This window comes from Theropithecus gelada, chromosome 4 (assembly GCF_003255815.1).
Source record: "Theropithecus gelada isolate Dixy chromosome 4, Tgel_1.0, whole genome shotgun sequence".
Taxonomy (NCBI): domain Eukaryota; kingdom Metazoa; phylum Chordata; class Mammalia; order Primates; family Cercopithecidae; genus Theropithecus; species Theropithecus gelada.
Window position 1 is genome coordinate 87805107 of NC_037671.1, and position 24268 is coordinate 87829374.

Sequence of the window (24268 nt, forward strand, 5' to 3'; positions counted from 1 at the left end):
CACCTGTAATCCTAGCTAATTGGGAGGTTGAGACAGGAGAATCGCTTGAACCCGGGAGGCAGAGGTTGCAGTGAGCCAAGATCACAACACTGCACTCCAGCCTGGGTGACAGAGCAAGACTCCACATCCAACAACAACAAAAAAATTTTTAAGGCCTACTGGTATTAGGTTGAGCTCCAGAAGAAAGAAAGAATGGATGTGAAACAATACTTGAAAAGATAACAGCCAAAAATTGTCTAAAACAAATTAGGAAAACAAATCCAACCATGTATTTAAGAATCCCTACGTACATCATGCAGGATAAATACAAAGAAAACCACAAGTAGAAATATCATGGTAAAATTGCTGAAAATCAAAAACAGTAAGAAATTATCTTCAAAGAAGCAACAAGGTGCCTAACTTCTCAACAGAAATAAATTCTGGAATGAAATATTCAAAGTGCTAGAAAAAAAATAACTGTCAAGCGCCCTGATTTTTTTTTTTTTTTTTGAGATGGAGCCCCACTCTGTCACCCCGGCTGGAGTGCAGTGGCGCAATCTCAGTTCACTGCAACCTCTGCCTCCCGGGTTCAAGCAATTCTCCTGCCTCAGCCTCCCAAGTAGCTGGGATTACAGGTGGCTGCCACCTTGCCCAGCTAATTTTTTTTGTATTTTTAGTAGAGACAGGGTTTCATCATGTGGTCCAGGCTGGTCTCGAACTCCTGACCTCGTGATTCGCCCACCTCGGCCTCCCGAAGTGCTAGGATTACAGGCATGAGCCACCGCACCTGGCCATGAAATCTTGAGTAACTAATAAAAGAACAGTAAAGGAATGTATGGTCAACAAGCAATGGGTTGGGGTGATAGAAGAATAAAAGCAACCATAAAGAAGGCGAGAAAGGAACATACCACTAGTGGCACAAAAAAAACAGTAAGACAATTTGAATCTAATCTTTACACGAAATGTACATGGACTAAATAATAAGGCAAAAACTGTTGTCTGAATCCAGCAACATGGTGCTTGTAAGAGATTCACTGTAGTAGTCCCAGCAACTCGGGAGGTTGAGGTAGAAGGATCACTGAACCCAGGGAGGTCAAGGCTGGGCTGCCACTAGTGAGCCATAATCTTGCCACCACACTCCTGCCTGGGCAACAGAGTTGAGACCCTGTCTCCAAAAACAAACAAATAAACAAAACCTGTATTTTATGCTATGCTGTTTATTGAAGTTTCCTTAGAATGTGATTGTTATTTTTCTAGGTATGTGACTCAGTAATTTCAGATATCTAAATTCAGAAAATAATAAATCAGACTAAAGGAATAAATTACTTTTGAAATAATCTCTATGTTTCAAAGCAATTAACACTTTTCAGTGTACTTATAGTCTTGAAATTTAAAATGTGTAAATGTAATTAAAACATTGTTTTACAGCCGGACGCTGTGGCTTATGCCTGTAATCCCAGCACTTTGGGAGGCCAAGGCAGGTGGACCACGAGGTCGGGAGATCGAGACCATCCTGGCTAATATGGTGAAACCCCGTCTCTACTTAAAAAATACAAAAAATTAGCCTGGCATTGTGGTGGGCACCTGTAGTCCCAGCTACTCAGGAGGCTGAGGCAGGAGAATGGCATGAATCTGGGAGGGGAGCTTGCAGTGAGCCGAGATCACACCACTGCACTCCAGCCTGGGTGACAGAGTGAGACTCCGTATCAAAAAAAAAAAAAATTGTTTTACAAACAAAAAAATTTTTTTAAGCCAAAAATAACTTATATGGTTTACATAAACTAACAAAGCATTTACTTCCTTGCCTGTGAACCATGCCTACTAATAAATGAATCATGGTGTATACCACTCAACCATAATATACCAGGAACCTTAATTAATAATTTCATTAACACAATTACCTCCATACTTTTCCTAACTTTTCCCTTTGGCCTATCTCATATACTTGTGTGTGTACAAGTACAACCAGTACTTTTCCTCTCGACAGTTCTTCTATCCTCCAATAAAAGAAGATAACCCCTCATATTTATGGTTAGCTCTTTTATTTCTAGAAGATTATTAAAGGTTGGCTAGAGAAGTGAGTCTTCTTGATTTAATTTTATGGAAAGCATGAAAGCATCACCCATGGAGGGGGATGCAGAATTCATATGTAAAGTTACTTTAACTGTGTGACAATTTTGTAAAGCATTAGCAAAAATATTCACTAGGTATTTAGTTGAAATCTCACAATACTTTGTAAAGAAATAGTAAGTTCTCAATCTAATATCTAAAAGTTATTTGGTTTCCCTAAGAAACAAAAGCAGGAGAAATTTACATAACTGCAATTTTTCTCTTTGAAAAAGACTCGTGGCTATTAAGAATCTTTAAAGGCCAAGCACAGTGGCTCATGCCAGTAATGCCAACACTTTGGGAGACCAAGGTAGGAGGATCACTTGAGTCCAGGAGTTCAAACCCAGACTGGGCAACAAAGTGAGACCCTTCTCTACAGAAAATGTAAAAATTAAAAATTAGCCAGTCATGTTGCCACATGTCTACAGTCCCAGCTACTCAGGAAAGTGAGGTGGGAAGATCACTTGAGCCCAGGAGGTCAAGGCTACCACTACACTCCAGCCTGGGCAACAGAGCAAGACCTGGTCTCAAAAAAAAAAAAAAAAAAAAAAATTTTTTTTTTGAAAGGGCTAGGATGAATCATCTGACCTAGCTAAAGAAACATGGCCAATATTCCATTTTTATAAATCTCAATAAGCTTGCAGAAGAAATAAAACCTATTATAATATTTTTAAACATTACCAGTTTTAACCGTTCTTTTCTCCTTTTGCCAAAAGAAGCACTTGACCCGGGTTCTGATTCCTTCTTTCCATCCTCATCCTCATCTTCATCTTCATCATCCTCAAAACACCAGTCTGGCAATAGAGGTGGGGGTGGTGCTTCCTCTATGTCACCATACCGACGAAAAAGTTCCTTCAAATAATCACCCTTGTAGATTCCCGGTGGTCTGGCTTGGGCAAAAGTAGCAACTGCTGCTTCGATACTATGGGAAACAAACACCATGCAATTTCCTCGCTATCCTCCATTTATGCACGCTTATCAAAATCTCACTTATTATTCAAGGCTCCATATAAAGTATAATAGAAGTTTATAAAATGGACAAATCACAATCCTCACCCTCAAGTCATTCAATCTATTAAGGGACAAATTCGTTCTGAAAACGTTTTAATATAAGGTATTCTGAAAATTCTGAAATTCTAAAACTAAATTGCTGTGAGTATATAGTAGAGGCCTAGACAGGGTCTGTGAAGAATTTAAATAAAGTCTTGAAGGTTGAGGTCTGACTCTGCAGGGAAACCAGTCAAAAAAAACAACAATGTGAGCAAAATAAAAGCATATTGATTTTACAGGAACTTTCAACAGATCCAGGCATTAAGAGTCTAGATCATCAAAGAGAGGGTAAGCACAGGCTGAATCTGACACAGGAAACTGAGATAACTGTGGAGAGCATCTGAATGGTCAGAGCTAGAAAGTACATGCAGTACAGAACCACCACCAACGCATACTGCAAAATGCAAAAATCATATGTGTACTTCATCTGATTATATTCAAAAAAGGACCTACTATGTGAAAGCCTTTGTAAACATAAATAATGACGCTCCATCAGTCAACAAGAAGATTCAGTTAGTAATATATTCTCTTAAGAATATTAGGTACTAAAGTCATAATCTCTCAGGATCTAAAAACATACTTCAAAAATAACAGATGCTCAATAAACATTTGCTGGTTGACTTAAAAGGAGTAACACTCTCCCAAAAATAATTCCTTTTGTATGTCATTATAAACTTGTCCTAGTACTCAACAGCTATAAAAAAGCTATCAGTTGAGTATCCCTAATCCAAAATTAAATCCTAAATGTTCCTAAACCCAAAACCTTTTGAGCATTGATGGGAAGCTCAAAGGAGATGCTTATTGGAGCATTTCTGATTTTGGATATTCAGATTAAGGATGTTCAACTGGTAAATATAATGCTAATATTCCAAAATGTGAAAAAAAATCTGAAACACATCTACTCAAAAGCATTTCAGATAAGGGATACACAACCTGTATTTAAAAGGTAAAAAACAACAATAGTAATTTCCAAAGCTGGATACAAATACAAAATATTGGAAGAATCTGTCTCTGATAATTCTATAAGAGGTGGAAAAAAAATCTGAAAAAGTAAATACACAGTTTATGAAATTAATAAGCACTCAAAGTGTTTTGCTGGTTAATACAAAACAGCTGGCTGGATGTGGTGGCTCATGCCTGTAATCCCAACATTTTGGGAGGCCAAGGGTAGAGGATCACTTGAGCCCGGGAATTCAAGACCAGCCTGGGTAACACATGGAGACCACCTCACTAGGAAAAAAAAAAAAAAAAAAGAAAAGAAAAAATTAGCCAAGCATAGGTGGCATACACTTGTGGTCCCAGCTACTTGAGAGGCTGAGGTGGGAGGATTGCTTGACCCCAAGAGGTGAAGGCTACAACGAGCCATGATCACACCACTATACTCCAGCCTGGATGACAGAAGAAACCTTGTCTCAAAAAAACAAAACAAAACATACATATACACACATACACACACACACACACACACACACCCCACCAAGTAATGGTCGTATAAAGATTAACCATATATAAATGAAAAGCAGTTCAAATTACATTAATCATGAGTTCACCAAAAACTTGATAATATAAAATTCTGCAACTAAAATATCAATAAAAATTTTAATTACAAATATATCTTCCATTATAACAAGATACAGATACCTCCAATCCATTTTCTCCACCAAAAAGGCACATATGAGAAAACCAGTGCGATTGAAGCCATGAGTACAATGAACACCTAGGAAATAAAGTAGCTTTGGTTAAAATTAATAAGTCACTTAAGAGGCCACATTTACTTTAAAATTCCAACCTGCAACCAAAACATTTCAGCTAGTTTATAAAACAATTACATTTTTTAATTTTTTAACTTGAAACACCTCTTATAACTTGATAACTTGTCAGTTTAAATTGCTTAGAATCTAATTTATAGCTAGCTAGAAGTTTAAGTGCAATATATAAGTATATTGATTTAAAACTGTCTCTACTGTTTAACAAGTTCTACTAAAACTAGAAGTTTCCAAGCATTTTAAATAAGGAGGTATTTTCATCAAACACACAACTCAAAAGGACACATAAAACACACACAAGACCCTTCTGACCCTCAAGCTTTAAATTTCTCTAGTAGAAAAAAAAACGGTCCTCTTCATGATCAATGGCATATATTTGCAAAATAGTCAAACCCTATTTTCTAAAATCCAGAAACTAGACCAGAGCAAATAAACTAATAGAAATATAAATTCATATGGGGCCTGATACTAATTAACTATAATCAACAAAAGTGACTAGCTACAGAAAACAATTAATTGATAGATTTTCAAGATCATTTTAACTACTGATATGGTTCGGTTCTGTGTCCCCACCCAAATCTCATCTCAATTTGTAATCCCCACCATCCCCACGAGGCAGGGATCTGGTGGGAGGTGAGTGAATCATGGAGGTGGTTTCCCACATGCTGTTCTTGTGATAGTGAGTGAGTTCTCATGAGATCTGATGGTTTTGTAAGAGTTTGACAGTTCCTCCTTCACGCGCTCGCTCTCTCATGAGATCTGATGGTTTTGTAAGAGTTTGACAGTTCCTCCTTCACGCGCTCGCTCTCTCTTCTCACCACGTTAGACGTGCCTGCTTCCCCTTCCATCATGATTGTAAGTTTTCTGAGGCCTCCCCAGGCATGCAGAACTGTGAGACCATTAAATCTCTTTCCTTTATAAATTATCTAGTCTCGAGTAGTATCTTTATAGCAGAGTGAGAACAGGCTAATATAACTAGTTTGAAAACAGTAATTAAAACATGACAATATTGCTGACTCTCCTACAGTCTTCAAAATGAAGCTTTTCCTGTTATTTCTATTTAATTAAAGGATTTTCTGATATTTAAGCCGTATCTTTTTTTTTTTTTTAGAGACAGGATCTCACTCTGTCAACCAGGCTGGAGTTCAGTGGCATGATCGGTTTCCACAGCCTTGACCTCCTGGGCTCAAGTGATCCTCCCGCCTCAACCTCCGGAGTGGCTGGAACTATAGGCTCACACCACTGTCCCCAGCTAATTTTTCTTTTATGGTAAAGACAGGGTCTCACTATGTTGCCCAGGCGGCTCTCAAACTCGGGATCAAGCAATCCTCTCACCTCAGCCTCCCGAAGTGCTGGGATTACAGGCGTGAGCCACAATGCCCAGCCTGTATCTTTCTAACATTACCTTCTACAAATTATTCTTCTCTGTATATATAGATCATACTGATAGAGTACAACTAAGATCAAATACAGAAATAAACTAGATAGATTTACAAAACTTATAGAAGAAAATATAGAAGTAAATCTTTGCAAGCTTAGAGTAGAAAAGATTTCTTAGATAAAACACAAAAAGCATGAAATGAAGAAAAACATTGATAAATCAGACTACTTCAAAATAGTAAGGGTTTGCTCTTTGAAAGACATCATTAAGAAAATAAAAAGGAGTTCTGGGCAAGATGGCCAACTACCTACAGCTGAAAAACGCCTCTTCCATGAAAAGGAACCAAAGTATCAGGTAAGCCACCAAACTTTGAACCACCAAAAACTTGACAATAAAAATCCTGCAACTTTGAACAGATATTTTGAGAGAAAACACTGAAAGCCAATAAAGAGGCAATGCAGACACAGTGTTTGAAGAGGGAGGAAGCGAGGCAGACTGCTTGGAGTAACTAGGCACGAGGACTGGCCCCCAGTTCCGGTCTGGACCTAAGGGAGGGCTGAGAGAAGGAACCCTGGGCACCACACTCCCACCGTGGTCCTCTGGGATCCTAGCTACAAGATTGTAGCCATGAGCCCCACAGACCACAGTGCAGCTGCAGCAAAACACCACCATAGGGCCCATCCTCCAAGGCTCTCCAGCTTGTACTGAGTGGCTGTAGGTCCTGCTATCTGCTGGGCAAAGAGAGTAAGACTGACACTGCCATAGGACCGGAGTGTATCTGATCCATATGCCCCTTTGCCTGCCAGCTCTTCCAAGACTGCCTGCCTGGCTGCTCCCGCAAGAGGGTGCCGACAGAACAGCCTCCACTTCCCTGCCTGAGTGTTCTGCTGGCAGCCTGGGAGCAATTTATCACTCCCAGCACAGACAGTCCCTGATCCCAAGGGGCCGGAGGACAAATGTGCAGGCCTGGTCCCAACTCCCCAGGACTCAGGCACACTGCCCAGGAGTATTGAGCTGAGATCTACAGCCTGAGCTTGGGCAGGAAAGGAGCCCTCACTCTCAGAACACAGAGAAGAGTGTGGCCTGGCAACTAGGTATCCCTCTCTTCAGAAGACCAGTCCAGGATAGGTGTGGCCTGACAGCCAGACAAGGTTTCTTCCCCAGGAAGCCCCATGGCCTGGAACATCTGAAATGGCTCAAAACACTGGGCACGCAGGGTTTTTGAGACAAGCCTGGCCGGTCCAGTTGCACCTGCTCCTGGGACAGACATCAGAGAGAGACCAGCCAGGTCGGGGGAGTGCAAGTTGTGAGGGCCACACAGCCATCTGCTGGGCTGCAAACCTCAGGCCATGGTCATTATACTGGCTACACACACACAGTGCCACTTCCCTGCCTGAGGATCCACCACCCTTGCTTGACCCACTGCATTATCAGACTACCTGCAGACATACCCACAACCCACTCTGACTGACAAGCACAGGAGACTGGTAGGTCCCTAAGGAGTTTTAGGTCTCCTGGTGGCCTAACCCTTGGCTTGAATCATACCTAAGGGAGCAGGAAGAGAAGCCCACCAAAGCCCCACACAGAGCAAAGGAAACGTGAACAGTGCCAGTATTGAGGGGGATACCACCAAGGCTTAAGAACAGACTTGGAGAGAAAGTCGTATCTTACCCCCTGCCTCCTCTCTCCAGAGCACTGCTGAGGATACAGTGAAATACAAAGAGGGCATGCGCAGCTGTGTAAGAGCCTATCTGCCCTTACATTTAAGCACCAACTGCAGCTTGAATTACACCACCAAACAAAAACACACTGCTTTAACATGCAAAGCCTGTGAAACCCTCACAGAAGCCTATCTACAACCCAGGACCCTTGGCCCCCAGAAATGAAGCCAACTGACTATACACAATATACACCACCGTCAAACTCTCAAGGGACAAAAGAATATAAAAACAAAACCCCCAATTCAATCAACAGCAAATACAAAAAGAAAAAGAAGCACCAGTTCCCTCAGATGAGAAGAAATCACTGCAAGAACTCTGGCAATTCAAAAAGTGAGAGTGTTTTGTTATTTCCAAAGGATTGCATATACTCCCTAGCAATGGATCCCAACCAGAAGAAAATGTCTGAAATTACAGACACAGAATTCAGAATATGGATGGCACGGAAGCTCAACAAGACCCAAGAGAAGGTTGAAACCCAATCCAAAGAAGCTAGAAAAACAATCCAAGATTTGAAATAGAACATAGGTATACTAAGGAAGAACCAATCTGAAATTCAATTCACCACAGGAATTTCAAAATACAATTAAAAACCTTAACAACTGGCCTTATAAGAGATGATTAACAACAGACTAAACCAAGCAGAGGAAAGAATCTCAGAGCTTGAAGACCAATCCTTTGAAGCAACTGAGTCAGACAAAAATAAAGAAAAAGGATCTTCAACAAATGAACAAAGCCTCTGAGAAATAATGGGATTATATAAAGTGACCAAACCTACAACCCACTGGTATTCCTGAGGAGAGAGAATAAGCACCATGAAAAACATATTTGAGGAAATAATCCACAAAAATGTCTCCAAAGTTGCTAGACAGGTCAACATGCTAATATAAGAAATTCAGAAAACCCCTGTGAGGTACTATACAAAACTGCCATCATCAAGGCACAGAGTCATCAGACTTTCCAAGGTCAATGCAAAAGAAAAAATCTTAAAGGCAACTAGAAAAAGAGTCTACAAAGGGAACCTCATCAGGCTAATAGCAGACTTCTCAGTAGAAATCTTACAAGCCAGAAGAGACTAGGGACCTATATTTAGCATCCTAGGAGAAATTCAAGCCAAGAATTCCATATCCCACCAAATTAAGCTTCATAAACAAAGGAGAAATAAAATCTTTGTGGGACAAGCAATTGCTAAGGGAATTTGTTACCACTAGACTGGCCTTACAAGAGATACTTATGGGAGTTCTAAACATGGAAACAAAAACAGTATCTGCTACCACAAAAATACATGTAAGTACACAGCCCACAGACCCTGTAAAACAATTACACAATCAAGGCTACAAAGCAACCAGCCAACAGCACCACCACTGGAAAAAAATCTCACATATCATTAACCTTGAATGTAAGCAGTCTAAACACTCCACTTAAAAGACACAGGGTGGCAAATTGAATTTAAAAAAAAAGAAGAACCAACTTTCTGCTATCTTCAAGAAACCAACTCATACCCCCAGCTTCAAAGTAAAGGAATGGAGAAAGATCTATCATGCAAATGAAAAACAAAAAAGAGCAGGGGTTGCTAGTCTTGTTTCAGATAAATAAACATTAAACCAAAAGCAATAAAAAAGGACAAAGATCATTATATAATAATAAAAAGTTCAATTCAACAAGAAGACTTAACTATCCTAAATGTATATACACCCAACATTGTAGCATGCAGATTCATAAAACAGGAACTTCCAGATGGGTAATAAAGCAAGTCTCAATAAATTTTTTTTAAAAAATCTAAATCATGCCAAGTATGTGCTTGAACCACAGGGAAATAAAAATCGAAATCAATACCAAGATAAACTCTCAAAACCACACAATTACATGGAAATGAAACAACTTCCTCCTGAATGACTTTTGGGCAAACAACGAAATTAAGAAAGAAAACAAAAAATTATTTGAAAACAAATGAAAGCAGAGGTAAAACATACCAAAATCTCTGATATGCAGCAAGATTAGTGTTAAGAGGAAAATTCACAGCACTAAATGCCTACATCAAGAAGATAGAAATGGCTGGAGACAGTGGCTCATGTCCGTAATTCTTGCCCTCTGGGAGGCCAAGCAGATGGCTTGAGGTCTGGAGTTCGAAACCAGCCTGGGCAACATAGCAAGACCTCCGTCTCTACCAAAAAAAAAGCAAAAAAAAGAAAGAAAGTAATAAGCCAGGTATAGTGGCACGTGCCTGTAGTCCCAGCTACTGGGGGAGTGCTGAGGTGGGAGGATTGCTTGAACCCGGGAGGTCGAGGCTGCAGTGAGCCGAGATTGTGCCTCTGAACTCCATCCTGGGTGATAAAGTAAGCCCTATCTCAAAAAATAAAATAAAAAGAAGAAGAAGAAGATAGAAACGCCTGGGCATGGTGGCTCATACTTGTAATCCCAGCATTTTGGGAGGCCAAGGCAGGAGGATCACCTGAGCCCAGGAGTTCAAGACCAGCGTGGGCAATAAAGCAAGACCCCATCTCTACAAAAAAAAAAAAAAAAAAATTTAAAATCAACCAGGCGTGATGGCATGCACTTGTAATCCTAGCTACTCAGGTTAGGGCAGGAAGACTGTTTGAGCCCTGGAGCTTGAGGCTGCTGTGAGCTATGATCATGCTACTGACCTCTAGCCTGGCTGACAGGGTGAGATCCTGTCACCAAAAAGAAAAAGAAAAGAAAAGTAGATCTCAAACTATCTAATATCACATCTAAAGGAACTAGAAAAACAAAAGCAAACAAATCCCAAAATTAGCGGGAGAAAAGAAATAACTAAAATCAGAGCAGAGCAAAAAGAAATTGAGACCCAAAAAGCCATACAAAGAAAACTACATAGTGAAATGAAAAGTTGTTTCTTGGAAAGGATAAACAAGATTGACAGGCCATTAGCTGGATTAACAAAGAAAAAAACAGAGAGAAGATCCAAATAAGCAGAATCTGAAATGACAACAGTGACATTACAACCAACCCCACAGAAATACAAAAGATTCTCAGAGACTATTCTGAATACCTCTATGCACACAAACTAGAAAATCCAGAGAAAATGAATAAATTCCTGGAAACACACAACTTCACAACTGAAGAAGGAAGAAACTGAAACCCTGAACAAGCTAATAATGAACTCCGAAATTGAGTCAGTTATAAAAAACCTACCAACCCCAAAAAAGCCCTGGTCAGGCACAGTGGCTCAAACCTATAATCCCAACACTTTGGGAGGCTGAGGCAGGCAGATCACTGAGGCCGGGAATTCAAGACCAGCCAGGCCAACATGGCGAAACCAATGTTGTTTTGACTAAATTTAGTTTTGACTAAAAATACAAAAATTAGCCAGGCATGGTGGCACACACCTGTAATCCCAGCTAATCAGGAGGCTGAGGCATGAGAATTGCTGGAACACAGGAGGCAGAGGTTGCAGTGAGCTAAGATTGCAGCACTACACTCCAGCCTGGCCAATAGAGTGAAACTGTTTCCAAAAAAAAAAAAAAAAAGCCCTAGACCAGATGGATTCCCAGCCCAATTCTACCAGACATACAAAGAGCTGGTACCAATCCTGCTGAAATGATCCCCAAAAATTGAAGAGAAGGGACCCCTTCCTAATTCATTCTACAAAATCAGCATATTGTGATACCAAAATCTGGCAAAAACACAACAAAAAAAAACAATGCTATAGGTCAATACCCCGGATAAACATAGACACAAAAATCCTCAAAAAAATACTAGCAAACCAAATCCAGCACCACATCAAAAAGTTAATTCACTGCTTCAAGCAAACTTTGCTCCTGGGTTGCAGTGTTGGTTCAACATATGCAAATCAATAAGTATGATTCAACACATAAACAGAATTCAAAACTAAAACCACATGATCATCTCAATAGATGCAAAACAAGCATTCGACAAAATCCAACATTCCTGCATGATAAAAATCCTAAACAAACTACACACTTAAGAACATACCTCAAAATAGTAAGAGCCATCTATGCTAAACCCACAGCCAACATAATACTGAACAGACAAAAGCTGGAACCAATCCCCTTAAGAAAACGAACCTGACAAGGAGGCCCACTCTCACCACTCCTATCCAGCATAGTACTAGAAGTCCTAGCAAGAGCAATCAGGCAAAAGAAAGAAATAAAAGGCATCCAAATAGAAAGAGAAGCCATCAAACGTTCTCTATTTCAGTAAATTTTCAGAATACAAAATCAACATACAAAAGTCAATAGCATTTCTATAAACCAATGATGTTCAAGCTGAGAGCCAAATGAAGAACACGATTCCATTTACAATAGCCACACAAAAAAATAAAATACCTAGGAATATACCCAACCAAGGAGGTGAAAGATCTGTATAAGGAGAACTACAAAACACTGCTGAAAGAAATCACAGACAACACAAACAAATAAAAAAAATTCCATGTTCATGGATTGAAAGAATCAATATTGTTAAAATGTCCATATTGTCCAAAGCAATCTACAGATCCAACCCCATTCCTGTCAAATTACCAACAGCATTTTTCTTTCACAGAAGAAAAAAACTATTATAACATATGGAACCAAAAAAAGACCCCAAATAGCCACAGCAATCCTAAGCAAAAAGGACAAAGATGAAGGCATCACATTACAACCAATCGCAAACTGTACTAATAAGGCTACAGTAACCAAAAAGAGCATGATACACCTACAAAAACAGACACATAGACAAATGGAATAGAATGGAGAACCCAGAAATAAAGCCACATACCTTCAACTAACCAATCTTCAACAAAGTCAACAAAAATAAACAATGAGAAAAGGGTACCCCATTCGATAAACTGGGCTAGGAAAACTGGCTAACTATATGCAGAAGAATTAAACTGGACCCCTACTTATCGCCGCATACAAAAAAAAAAAAAAAAAGCTCAAGATGGGTTAAAGACTTAAATGCAAGACTGCAAACCATAAAAACCCTGGAAGAAAACCTAGGAAATATCCTTGCGGATAACAGCTGAGGCAAAGAATTTATGTCTAACTCCTCAAAAACAAAAATTGACAAGTGGGACATAATTAAGTTAAAGAGCTTCTGCACAGCAAAATAAACTATCAACAGAGTAAACAGACAACCTAAGAATGGGAGAAAATAATCACAGACTGTGTATCTGAAAAAGGACTAATATCCAGAATCTATATAATTCAACAAGCAAAAAGCAAATAACCCCATTAAAAAGTGGGAAAAGGACATAGACAGTTATCAAAAGAAGACATACAAGTGGCCAACAAAAATGAAAAAATGCTCACCATCACTTACCATGGACATGCAAATAAAAACCACAGTGAGATACCATCTCACACCAGTCAGAATGATTATTACTAAAAAGTCAAAGAATAACAGATGCTGGAGAGGCTGCAGAGAAAAGGGAATGCTTATACAATGTTGGGGTGAATGTAAGTTAGTTTAGTCACTGTGGAAAGCAATTTGGAGATTTTGCAAAGAACTAAAAACAGAACTACCATTTGACCCACAATCCCATTATTGGAAATATACCCAAAGGAAAATTCTACCAAAAAGATACCTGCACTTCTATGCTTACCACAGCACTATCTACAATAGCAAAGACATGGAATTAACCTAGGTGTCCATCAATGGTGGACTGGGTAAACAAAATGCAGTACATATATACCATGGAATACTATGCATCCATAAAAAAGAATGAAATCACATCCCTCGCAGTAACATGGATGCAGCTGGAGGCCATTATCCCAAGTGAATTAACGCAGAAACAGAAAACCACATATCACATGTTCTCACTTGTAAGTTGGAGCTAAACTTTGGGTACACACAGACATAAAGGCAGAACAACAGACACTGGGGATTCCAACAGGAGGAAGACAGGAATAAAAGCAAGGGCTGAAAAACTCCCTATTGGGTACTATGTTCACTATCTGGGTAATAAAACCAACAGACGCCCAAACTGCTGCCTCTCACAATATAACATCCCTTATAACATGTCTGTGCCAGTGAGTCTTTAGGTTTGGACCTTGACCGAGAGAATTTCCAGTCAGTCTCTCGTCTCTTGTCTCTCATCTCCAGAGGGAAGTTCCAGATGATCCGATGGGTGGGGTCTTAACCTGCTCATGTTACCCACTGAATCTAAAATTTAAATTTAAATAAAGAAACCAAAAGGCCAGCCACAGAAAATATTTGCAACACATATATCTGGCAAAGGACTTACATCTGGAATATATAAAGAACTATTTTGTCAGGCAATATTTGCTGATACAAAAAAAAATTTTTTTTAAAAGAACTGTTACAGTTCAATAAGATAACTCAATTTTTTTTAAACCTAGGCAAAAGATCTGAACTTTATAAAATATGTAAGACCACAAAGCACATAAGTTGCTTAACATCATCAATTGTCAAGAAAATGTAAGTTAAAACCACAATGAGATCCTAGTATACATTCATTCAAATAGCTAAAATTGAAAAGAGTGACCCCCTATCAAGTGTTCCTGAGGATGCAGAGAAACTGGAACCCTCATACTGTGGTTTTACCAGTACCTACATCTATCAAACCTCAGACTCTTCCAGGCTGGTGGCTCACACCTGTGATAACAGCACTTTGGGAAGCCAAGCCGGGTAAATAATCTGAGCCCAGAAGTTCAGGACCAGCCTGGGCAACACGGTGAAACCCTGCCTCTAGAAAAAATACAAAAATTCACCATGCGTGGTGGTGTGTGCCTATAGTCCCAGTGCCTGTAGTCCCAGCTACTCAGGAGGCTGAGAGGGGAGGATGGCTTGAGTCCAGGAGGTGGAGGGCACAGTGAGCCACCATGGCATCACTACAATCCAGCCTGGGTGAGAGTGAGACACTGTCTCAAGAATAAAAAAAAAATCATCAGATTGTACAATGTAAATGAATCCTGTTTTATATAAAATTATACCTCAATATGTTGATTTTTTTAGCTAGATGCTAAAGTGAGATGCTGGTATAAGTCTGCAGTTTGTATTAATAACATAATCCAAATGTTTGTGTTCATCAATATGGCCTTGTTCTCAGCAATGAACTTTATAAAAAATCCAGGTTATACATTTGATACATTTAAAAATATATGCCAAAAAAATCACTTTAATCTCACTTGTTTATTATGGTAGGAGTTCTTTCCAAAAAAAGCTTTTGCTATGTGGAGGCCAAAGCAACTCCATCTTGGATGCTAATCTGCCCATGTTGACTTCTGATTAACCCCAGTTCTGGGAAGGCCTCTAAGATTTCTAGTTTATCTTCTGTTCTTTGTGTAACAGCATGTCCTAACTATAAATCCTGTCCATGGGTAAAAACAACCTTGATGTGATTGTACTTACTTGTTCTACTTATCCCTCCTCAATCACCTGTTTCCTAAGGTATATAAGCCCTGGCTCTTGGGAGTAATGCTGGGGATCTACCATCTTATCTCACTGCTACCTGAGATGCAGGCTTGGTTTCTTTTTAAGTTCCTACTAAATATCTCTTTCTAAGAAATCGGATTTGTCAGCCTCTTTCTTTGGTTTCTTTGCTTCCTTGGACTTTGGGGATAGGTTTGCATAGGCCTGCCCACCACAAAATATGTTATTCTTAAAAATTTTTTGAGAACTATCAATTGAGCCAAATCACCAATTTCTACATTCCTGGTATAATGAAATGACCATTAATATTTAGAATAAAAACCTTAGTCATTGACCAACCCTCAATAAACAAGGATATTTATACAATGGAACTGCAGACAGTAGGAACAATCTGTGCAAATGTAAATATATTCATCAAAAAAGCACATATGGCAAACTATAAATAAATCAGAATGGCTGGAATATGAGGTGTGGTAAGAAATGCCAAATGCAGTTGGAGAGGATGAAAAGGTCAAAATCCTGAAAAAACTTGTGAAACATACTAAAGAGTATAAAGGCAATGGAGATATAGTGAAGAATTTTAAGCATGGCAATAAAATTACCAGAGTTTAGAAAAACCACTCCTGATTGCAGCTGATTACAGCTGTATTACAGCTCTGGCCTGTAATCCCAGCACTTTGGGAGGCTGAGGCTGGTGGGGGGTGAGCTCAAAACCAGCCTGGCCAACATGGAGAAACCCCATCTCCACTAAAAATACAAAAATTAACTGGAGTTGGTGGCGGTGGCCTGTAATCCCAGCTACTCGGGAGGCTGAGGCAGGAAAATCGCGTGAGCCCAGGAGGCAGAGGCTGCAGTGAGCTGAGATCATGCCACTGCACTCTAGCCTGGGCGACAGAGTGAGACATCATCTCAAAAAAAGACTGAGAATGAAACATGATGGGCTTCAAAGAACAAAAACACAGGGTCATGTACGCCAAGTAAGGGAACTTTTCTAAGATATGAGTGTTTAAATGTCACATAATGATTAGAATGGAAAATCACTATTTGATTAAGAGTGCTAGCCAGGTGCAGTGGCTCACGCCTGTAATCCCTGCCACTTTAGGAGGCCGAGGCAGGAATATCACTTGAGGCCAGGAGTTCAAGACCAGCCTGGACAATAGAGTATGACCCTATCTCTACAAAAAATAAAATTTAAAAAATAGCCAGGCATGGTGGCAAGTGCCTGTAGTCCCAGCTATTCAGGAAATTGAGGTGGGAGGATTCCTTGAGACCAGGAGGTTGAGGATACAGTGAGCTATGACTACACCACTGCACTCTAGCGCAGATGACTGAGTGAGACACAGTCTTAAAAAGCAAACAAACAAAAAACAATGCTGAGGGAGGACTCCAGACTGCAAGAAAGTGGATAGGAATAAATGGATTTAAGTATAGATTCTTTTAAGAAGTCGGCTGAGAAAGGAAGAGGGAATGCAAAACAGAAAGAAGTGTACGGGGTTTTTTTTTAGCAGGAGGGGATTATTTAACAAGTTTAGGTATGTTTACAGGCTCAGGACAAGAACCTAGTTAAACCACAAAGCTTGACAATAATAGAAACAATATAAGCGAAATGAAGTTTCTGAAGGAAGAAGATAAAAAATAAAGAGATCAGTCTTGAACTGAAAGACATCACTTAGAAATAAATAGCTATGACCAAGAAAATCTATAAATTCCATTATCTCCATTACTTTGTAAGAAAAAGTGCTTCAAAAAAGCCACACAAAGATGTGCGCTGCATTTTTGTATTCATGTGTCTTAATCCTACATGTAAATTTCCTTACTATCTTCTATTTCAGACCAATTCAAGCAACAAATATTTCAACTTTTGATGTTTCTCACCTAAGCTACTGTTTTTGTATCCAATTTTTACTCTTGCAAGATTAAATATTTTTATGAATAGGAAATGTAAGAATAATTGTCAATTAGCTAATATGCCATGTGAAGATATGTAATCTAGGAAAGTACCATTTTCCTTTTAATATTCTTTATATGCAAATACACAGAGTCTTAGTCTAATGGTTCAGTTATACATTAAAACATTTACAGATAGGGTTATAAAGTTACAAAACCATCATAACAAACCTCTATAGAAAAATGTGGGAGATTACATATTTGATATTAAAAAATCCATTAATTAGGTATACTACAAGCTTAGATATGTCTTCAGTATTTTTTTAAAGCAATTTTCAGTTTTCTTCATCATGAGAATGGGTCCATCTAGTGGTAAGTAAGCCTCAGTTTTTAACTAAATATTAGCTCACAATTAACTATTTCAAGGCAACTTCTATTCAAATTTTTCTAGGCAAGCTAATATAATGAAATAAATGTATATGGCATTTACAATCAAACTAGGAAAAGAAACTCCCCAACAAATGGACAGAGAGATCAGCTACAGCTATACATGCTAGGGGCAGTTTATAAAGGGCTGGTGACTATGTATCTTTTTAAATAAAGCCTGATCTCAACATATACTATTTTTGGGGGGGGGGGTGGTTTACAGACAGGGTCTCTCTATGTTGCCAAGGCTGGTCTTGAACTCCTGGGCTCAAGAGATCCTTGGTCTTGATCTTCTGGGATTGCAGGCCTGAGCCACCACACCTGACCCACAATTTATTTCTATCTCACTAGCTAGATAAATTTTTTAACGCTTAAAATCCTAATTATCTGATCAGTCTAATTCGGTCAGTAGTTGTTTTGGTTTTGTTTGTTTGTTTGTTTGTTTTTTGAGATGGAGTTTTGTTCTTGTTGCCCAGTGCAATGGAGCAATCTCGGCTCACTACAACCTCTACCTCAGCCTCCTGAGTAGCTGGGATTACAGGCATGCGCCACCACGCCTGGTTAATTTTGTATTTTTAGTAGAGACAGGATTTCACCATGTTGGTCAGGCTGGTCTCGAACTCTGACCTCAGGTGATCCACCCACCTCGGCTTCCCAAAGTGCTGGGATTACAGGTGTGAGCCACTGCACCCAGGGTTCCGTAGTTCTTAACTGAGGAAGATTTTGCCCCCCAGGGAACATTTTGCAATGTCTAGAGACCATTTTAATTGTCACAATTTGTGGGATGAAGTTGAAGTCCAGCCTGAACAACATAGCAAGACCTGGTCTCTAAAAAATTATTTAATATAATAATAATAAAGGCAAAAAAAATTTAATGCATTTGTTCCTCAGACTCCTCAGAGGATTGGTTCTAGAATCCCCGCTCAGATACCAAAATCCTCTGATGCTCAATGCTCAAGTGCCTTGTATAAAACGGCATAGTATTTGTATATGACCCATGAACGTCCTGCCCTTTTCTTTAAATCACCTCTAGGTATTACTTATGATACCTAATACAATGTAAGCACTATGTGAATAGTTACTATACTATATTTTTTGTTTTGAAAAAAGCAGGTTATTTATATGGTACAGTATGCAGCTATTATTTAACAGAACAATATTATGGGATATACATGAAATATATTAAGGGTGTGTGTGCATATATTCATATATTTACATGAATATATGTAACAATCACACATATATACTCATATACCGAGGTGTATGACTAGCACCTACACAGCTTAAGGTAATACTGAGGCCTTTATCTGAATAATTAAAAACAACTCACAAAAGTGTTTTCTCATTTGAGAGAAGCCATTATAGGGGTAAATGCTAAATATGCTTAATGAATTCAAAGGAGGGCAGTCAAGCAATTTTAATCTCTGGCATTAGAGGTCATGATTTTAGAAGGATTCATACTCCAGGTTTAGGAAAACAAATTCATCCTTGTTATAAATTGTGCAGGTGTATTCTTAGAAGAACTGATAAGAAAAAAATCTAATTGTTTTGAGTGTTTACAGGTTATAAAATTTATAGAACCTAGTGATAAATATGTAACTTGTTTTATATTCCCAGCAGTGATTCTGTTCATGTGGATTGAAGTGGAAACATTTGCTTTGGGCCTGCCAAATTTTGGAGCACAGGATGTATTGCCAGTTATTTCTTATAATATTACTGTAGAGACAATAACAGGAACTGGTCTCAGAACTAATTGCTGATAACACCTTTTTAAATAAAAAGCATTAAAGAATCAAGCTTAAATAGTCTTAGGATCTGAAAACATTGTCCTGCTTTTATAGCACTTTCACTTATTTTTAGTTTCAGAGAAGGGATTTTTATCAGCCTTGCACAAACTCTTGCTGATCAATATTTGTGACCACAAATAGTAAACATTTGTGATGTGGTAAAAGTTAGACTCAGGTTTCCTTTCAAAGCTATCTTGTTTTAAAAAAAATCCCAGCCTGGGTGACATAGTGACACCTGGTCTTTAAAAAAAAAGTAACCTTTAAATTAGCTAATATAATTGTTAATTTATCAGTTACAGTTGACAATTGATTCAGTTATCAGTTGATAATTGGTGAAGCTGTGAGCTAATGCTGTAGGCTTGGTGGAAATACAAAGTTCTTGAAACACACAGAAGCTTGAAACCTTTTCTAATCCTTAGCAGTAACTACAGCTTCATAGTCCCTTATCTGAAACCCTTAGAACCAGATGTTTTCGATTTTTACCATACTGTTAGCTTCTCTGGGGCAGTACTCTCAAATTATTTTTATTATGGAAATTTGCAGACATATCCAAAGTAGTGAGAATAGAAAAATGAAACCCCATGTATCCATCATCCAGCTTTGGTAACTATCATTTTGCTGATTTTTTTTCATCCTCCACCCTTAATAATATTTTTGGATTACAATTGGCCTTCCTATATCTGTATTAAAATTATTTGGGAAAAAGCTCAGTAAAAAAAAATAAAAAAGTAAAAAATAATACAAATTTAAAAATACAGTATGGTAACTGTTCACATAGCACTTACACTGTATTAGGTATTATAAGTTAATACCTAGAGGTGATTTAAGAAAAGGGCAGGATGTTCATAGGTCATATGCAAATACTATGCCATTTTATACAAGGCACTTGAGCACTGAGCATTAGAGGATTTTGGTATCTGAGGGGGATCCTAGAACCAAACCCCCCGAGGAATCTGAGGAACAACTGTATTAATTTTTTTTTGCCTTTATTATGATTATATTAAAAAGTTTTTTAGGGAGCAGGTCTCGCTATGTTGTCCAGGCTGGACTTCAACGCCTAGGCTCAAGCAATCTTTCCACCTTAGCTCCCAAGTAGCTGGGACTACAGGCATGTGCCACTGGGCCCAGCTCTTATTTAACTGATACACAATAACTGTACATATTTATGGGGTACAGTGTGATATTTCAATACATGTCTACAATGTATAATGATCAAATCAGGATAATTAGCATTTTCATGACCTTTAACTGTATTCTAGAGCAAATCACAGATATGTCACTAAAAATGTTTTAGGATACATCTCTAATAAGGACTCTGGGTTTCATATGATTACCATGCAATAATTACACCAAAAGAAGAGTTACAAATTCCTTAATGTCATCTAGAGCCTAGTTTCTTTTCAGATTTCCTCGAGTACCTTTAAAAAAAAAATTTTTTTTTTTTTTTTTGAGACGGAGTCTCACTCTGTCGCCCAGGCTGGAGTGCAGTGGCGCAATCTCGGCTCACTGCAAGCTCCACCTCCCGGGTTCATGCTATTCTCCTGCCTCAGCCCCCTGAGTATCTGGGACTACAGGCACCCGCCACCACGGCTGGCTAATTTTTCGTATTTTTTTAGTAGAGATGGGGTTTCACCGTGTTAGTCAGGATGGTCTCAATCTCCTGACCTCGTGATCCACCCTCCTCGGCCTCCCAAAGTGTTGGGATAAAGTTAGTTTTTCAAACCAGGATCCAACAATAGCCACAAATTGCATTTTTTTGTTATGTCTCTCAAGTGTCCCTGATTCCCTCTTTTTTTAAATGCCATCAATATGACGGAAAAACCTAGCCATTGTTCTGTGAAATGTTCCACATTCTGGATTTATCTGATTGCATCCTCATGGTATCAATTAGTTTGTTCTCTTATCTCCTGCATGTCTTGTAAATTGATAGTGAAATCCAGAGACATAATTAGATTCACTTTTAAGACTTTAGGTAAGAATATTTTACAGACGGTACTGTGTATTTTCTTTCATAACACATCAAGAAGCACATAATGTTTGGTTGTCCCACTTTTAGCGGTACTAAGATGAGTAAGTGGGTTCAAGTGGTGGCTGCTCATTTTGTCTTCTACTTAATGATTTTACTGACCATTGATGATTGTTGTTTCTAGGTTGTTTTTTTGCTACCAAGGAAGTTGTGATGAAATTCCTTTCACATAACTCTTTATGTCCATCTCTGACTACTTCTGTAAAATAAGTTCACAGTCTTGATGAGTCAAGAGAAACGCTTTTAAGGATCTTGAGAAATACCACGATGTTCTCTCTCCACAGAGCCCTCTGCAGAGACTCTATCAATTAACACTCTAAAAATGTATGAAATCACCCATTTTATCCAATCCTTGACACTAACAGATATTATAATTTTTTTTGCCAAGAAGGAAAAGTTTATTGAGTCAGCCACAGAGGAACAGAGAAACAGATGCAGGGAGGTTCTCTGTGCAGCAGGGTACGCAACAAACATTTACCTGACAAAGAGAACAAAACCCAAAGGTTTTGTCTGTGTAGAAACAGACACTAATACGAGGCTACTTTTACCCACCTAATGTCCTCACTCTTCCTTATGATCCCTTTTCCTCATAAAACATAACATTATGTGTTTAGCAAACACATCGTTGCTAAATCAGCAGGAGCTATTATAGTGCTCCAACTTAATAAGTTGATTTTTTTAAATAGTTGCCCTGTGGCCAGTTCACAATTAAACTAAATAGTTTTGTTCCAAGATTCCTTTCTCTGGCAACAAGGCATTTCCAATAAACAGGTCATTCTGTCACCAGGAGCTGGTCTCAGTCCATGGCACAGAGCGACGTGCCCCTGGCAGCCCCAGGGAGGGGAAGGGGAAGCCACTGGGAGGGGTACTCAGTTATCCGGGCGGCCCTGAGGAGAGGTGGCCAAGGGCCACCTGAATGCTGTGGGGCTCCACCCAGGATAGTGATGGCTGGTTGGCTTTGCATGAGGAAGTGACAAGAACTTTAGGCTGGGCCCCGAACATGCCATGTGCAAGGGCCTTGTTCAATCCGGAACTGAACTGACACCACTCCCAGCTGGTGCAGGGCAAAGTCCCCCAGGAGCTCTCAGAAATATAATTTTTTTAATCTTTGCCAATTTGATGTGGAGTGCAGCTAACAGCATGTATTTTAATTTGTATCTCATTAGCAAGTGAGAACAATTTTTTCATGTTTCTTGGTTTCTTGTATTTCATATTCTGTAAATTGCTCTTTCATTGTTTTCCATAATTTTCTATTAAGGAATGCCTCTTTCACCTACTGGTGTATAAGATATCTTCATAAATAAGATTATTAGTTTTTTATGTCACATATGCTTCAGATATTTTTCCAAATTTGTCAAAATCTTTTTTCAAGACAGAATTTTTGCTATGTTGCCCAGACCAGTCTCAAACTCCTGGGCTCAAGCAATCCTCCTGCCTCAGCCTCTCAAGTAGCTGGGATTACAGGTATGTGCCACCAAGCCAGACCCCAATTTGTCCAACATCTTTTTGCCTTCCTTCTGTTGTGTCTTTTGTTGTTGTTTTATGTTTTGTTTTTTTCTTTGCCCTCAAACATTTTCCTCTCCAATTTTTTTTTTTTAAGAGACAGAGTCTCACTCTATTGCCCAAGCTGGAGTGCAGGTGTGATCATACCTCACTACAGCCTCGAACTCCTGGGTTCAAGCAGTCCTCCCACCTCAGCCTCTTAAGGGACTACAGGAGTACACTGCTGCACTTAGCTAATTTTTTTATTTACAGAGACAAGTTCTCACTTTGTTATCCAGGATGGTCTCAAACCCCTGGCTTCAAGTGATCCTCCCATCTTGGCCTCCCAAAGTGCTGAGATAACAAGAGTGAGCCACTACACCCACCTGTTGTTTTTGTTTTTTTTTTTAACACGAAAATGTTTCACTTTTATGTGAAACTAGAAACCAGCATAGCAACTAATTACAGATTTCAATGTTAAAGCCAGAAACTGGATTAAAAACCTGGCTTATCCATGTTAGTATAGCAGTGACAAGAAAAAAAAAGAAAAAACCTGGCTCAACTACTTATTAGATGCATGACCATGGGCAAAGTACTTAACTTCTCTGAGACTCAGTTTCCTTATCTGTAGTTTCCCAAGTCCATTGAGCAAATAATAAGCATTTATTAATACTAGCTTATTAATAAACAAGGGTTCACGCCTGTAATCCCAGCATTTTGGGAGGCCAACGTGGGTAGATCACTTGAACCCAGGAGTTCAAGTCCAACCTGGGCAACATGGTGAAACCGTGTCTCTACAAAAAATACAAAAATTAGCAGGGTGTGGTGGTGCATGCCTGTGGTCCCAGCTACTTGGGAGGCTGAGGTGGGAGAATCACTTAAGCCCTGGAGACAGAGGTTGCAGTGAGCCGAGGTCACACCACTGTACTCTAGCCTGGGCGATACAGCAAGGCCCTACCTCAAAAAACAAAACAAAACAAAACAAAACAAAAAACAAAAAACTAGCTGTTACTATCATCATTAATAGGCACCACACTTTAAATTCCAACAGCAGTTCTCAAATTTAAGTCTGCATAAAAGACACCTAATACTTTTCTTTTGAAAATCTAGATTCCTGGCCGGGCGCGGTGGCTCAAGCCTGTAATCCCAGCACTTTGGGAGGCCGAGGCGGGTGGATCACGAGGTCAGGAGATCAAGACCATCCTGGCTAACATGGTGAAACCCCGTCTCTACTAAAAATACAAAAAACTAGCCGGGCATGGTGGCGGGCGCCTGTAGTCCCAGCT

At 39.1% G+C, this 24268-nt stretch overlaps 1 protein-coding gene across 4 annotated transcripts in view; it reads right to left on the reverse strand.

Annotated features, from left to right (window-relative positions):
- RNGTT (RNA guanylyltransferase and 5'-phosphatase) overlaps positions 1-24268 on the reverse strand; it is a 340094-nt gene that overhangs the window by 276124 nt on the left and 39702 nt on the right. For all 4 annotated transcript variants that reach the window (XM_025383641.1, XM_025383640.1, XM_025383643.1 and 1 more), the window contains 2 exons: positions 4780-4855; positions 2770-3010 (listed from right to left, as the gene is read on the reverse strand). In XM_025383641.1, coding sequence (XP_025239426.1) covers positions 2770-3010; positions 4780-4855 — 317 coding nt within the window. The remainder of the gene's footprint in view (positions 1-2769; positions 3011-4779; positions 4856-24268) is intronic.